Raw genomic sequence first — 2,727 nt, 5'->3', positions numbered from 1 at the left:
GACGCGCCGGATATTACCTCTCCCAAGTGGTCATTCATTGGGGTATGTCCTGCAGGAGTTGATAGTTGTCTATTGAAGCTGCTTGGAAGTACTCCGCGTACATATAAATCTGAACCTGCCGGTGGATGGAAGTCTAATACTTATTTGGAACCAAGTCACCCAGTTCTCATCAGCTCTACTGTCAACACAACTATTGTAGAATGTCATGGACTTGATGCCACTCAATTGCAAGTCAAAGTACTTGTATTTATACCAAATTGGTATCAAGCAACCCTTGTGAAGATTGTCAAGACTTTCCAGATCAAACTCCAGCGTCCTACTCATTACCAACCTCACCAACATCAACATATTCCTCTGGTGGATCTAGAAGCACGTACAACCCCCAACTGGAGTTCTGCTTTTCCTGATCATATTTTGACCAGCCAAGAGGCCTCAAGACTTGCGTCCATTTCTTGCGGTTCAGATCTTCAGCCTGTTGAACCTTCAGATATAGTTACTTCTCAGCTGCACCCCCATCAAAAGCAGGGCCTGGCATTTTTGTTGGACAGAGAAAATCCGGATTCCAAAACTTATCACTCCCTTTGGTTTTATAAATCAATGCCACCCTTCAACCGGTGGTGTCACCGTCTCTGTGGAGAAGAATTTATTGTCACTGAGGAACAAACCGGACCAGTCAGCCCTAGGGCATCAATTCTAGCTGATGACATGGGGCTTGGAAAAACAATTCAAACTATTTCTTTAATTGCTACAACACTGGATGCGTCAAGACAATACAAACATCAGCATTCAGCATCAGCCGTCAACCCTCTAGACACTCAGCTGTGAGCTTCTCACACCACTCTTTTGATATGTCCTACTAGCCTCATGGACAACTGGGAAGAGGAGGTTGGAAAACACACTAGAAAAAACAGCTTGAAAGTCTTGCGCTGGCATGGCACCAACAGATTCAAAATACCTCTACGTGATATCCACTCAGCCGACATTGTCATTACAACCCCAAAAACACTTATGTATGACCAACGGCTTGGTGGATCAACCCGGGTTCCTTTTACAACCAGATGGTACAGGGTGGTCATTGATGAAGCTCAGTGAGTATTCTCTCTTTGCAACCAAAGGTCTGTGACCAAACTGACCCTTTACTGGTGCCAGTGTAATTCGTAATGAAACCGCCTCCCATGCAGTCCTCACCTCTTTGGAATCAGTCAACCGGCTCTGTCTCACTGGTACTCCGCTCCATAACAGAATTGGCGACTTGCACATGCTCTTCAAATTTCTGCACATCAAACCTTTTCAAGAAGACTCAGTATGGTACCGTCAAATCACTCTGCCGGTTCATCAAGGAAATTTGGACACACTCAGCCAGCTTCTAAGATACTTCATGCTTAGGCGGACCAAATCAAGCCACCTATCAAATTTACCTCCAATATACCATGAGACCATTTTATTGGAAATGCATCAAAAAGTGAAAGCAATATATCAGCAACATTATGAAAGATTTCTTCAGGACTTTGGTGTGGAATCTCAAATCCAACATAAACAGGGTGAATATTTCAGACAATTGATGAATCTCAGGATGACATGCAATCACCCTCTTTTATTCAAGCAAGAACAAGAGCTCAATCAGACCAAGATTACGGAGATGGAGGAGGAGCTTGGAATCATGGTGCCGGATGGGAGGGCACTGACTGCTGATGCCAGGCCAGCCTACCTGGAGGACTGGTCACTGAGTAGCAAGCTTGCATACTTGGTTTCCCAGCTCAAAAAGAAGCATAGAACTTTGCATAAAGGTCTATGCAAGAAGACTGTTATCTATACCCAATGGAGGTGTTTCATGGAGTGGTAATTATATTTTATGTCTCTGTTATATCACTTGGCCTGTAAGCTAACCTGCACACCCCACAGGATCAAGATTGCTTTGGATTGTCACGGCATTGGCAGCGGCACCTTGCACGGTGACATGACAACTCATGAGAGGACATGCCAACTCAACAGATTCAAGAACGATAACAACATTGAGGCCTTTATAGTATCTATTGAAGCTGGAGGTGTGGGCTTGAATATGACCTGCGCTGACGAGGTCTATCTGATGGTGTGTTTGTTATCATTCATTCATATGTATGCAGTGGTCAATATTAGCTAAAAGTAATATCATTAGGATGCCCATTGGAATCCACAGATTGTGCAACAGGCAATTGACCGTCTACATCGAATAGGGCAGACTCACCCCGTGAAGGTGTATCATGTGGTTGCAGGGCAATCTGTTGAACAGCACCTATTCAATGTGAGTCAAGTAATCAGCTTCCAGAAAGGGCTACACTCACCATCATCTGCAAAAACATTTTATACCCCTCAGGTACAGAAGAAAAAAGCATCTCTGGCTAGAAAAATAATTACATTGTCAGTTCCAAAGGATCAACTTAAAGATTACCTCCAACCTGGGGACACAATGGATGTCATGGATGATATAGGCAATGTGAATGCATGCTATGCAGAATATGTCTAGATGATGGAGGGTTCCATCCAAAAATATATGTAGAATTTGTGTTTCAAACCGACCACAAGTGGCTTTTATCCTTGAAAAAATTCTCCTCTGTCCTTTTTTTTCTTCTTCCGAAAACAAGAGTATTGTATCTTGTAGTGTGATTACTTTTAGAGTATTGTATCTCGTAGTGTGATTACTTTGCTCACAACAATCAATACCATTGACCACTACAAAGTTTACCACAC

The 2,727-nt window shown here is 43.1% G+C and overlaps 2 protein-coding genes across 2 annotated transcripts; both read left to right on the top strand.

Annotated features, from left to right (window-relative positions):
- Nucleotides 1-834: 834 nt before the first annotated feature.
- Nucleotides 835-1,309, top strand: MELLADRAFT_31555 (uncharacterized protein; the record flags this gene model as incomplete). The annotated part of the gene is made up of 2 exons (XM_007412694.1): nucleotides 835-1,088; nucleotides 1,150-1,309. Coding segments are annotated over 2 exons (414 nt in total), but the record flags the coding sequence as incomplete, so codon positions are not given.
- A 330-nt stretch (nucleotides 1,310-1,639) lies between these two features.
- On the top strand, nucleotides 1,640-2,503 carry MELLADRAFT_89789 (uncharacterized protein; the record flags this gene model as incomplete). Its single annotated transcript, XM_007412695.1, has 3 exons — nucleotides 1,640-1,839; nucleotides 1,903-2,089; nucleotides 2,156-2,503. The coding sequence occupies 3 exons, from the start codon at nucleotides 1,640-1,642 to the stop codon at nucleotides 2,501-2,503; spliced, it is 735 nt and encodes a 244-aa protein (XP_007412757.1).
- Between the last annotated feature and the right edge of the window lie 224 nt (nucleotides 2,504-2,727).

The sequence above is a fragment of the Melampsora larici-populina genome, assembly GCF_000204055.1.
Source record: "Melampsora larici-populina 98AG31 unplaced genomic scaffold MELLAscaffold_32, whole genome shotgun sequence".
In the NCBI taxonomy this organism is placed as follows: Eukaryota; Fungi; Basidiomycota; class Pucciniomycetes; order Pucciniales; family Melampsoraceae; genus Melampsora; species Melampsora laricis-populina.
This window is presented reverse-complemented; position numbering and strand designations above follow the sequence as displayed.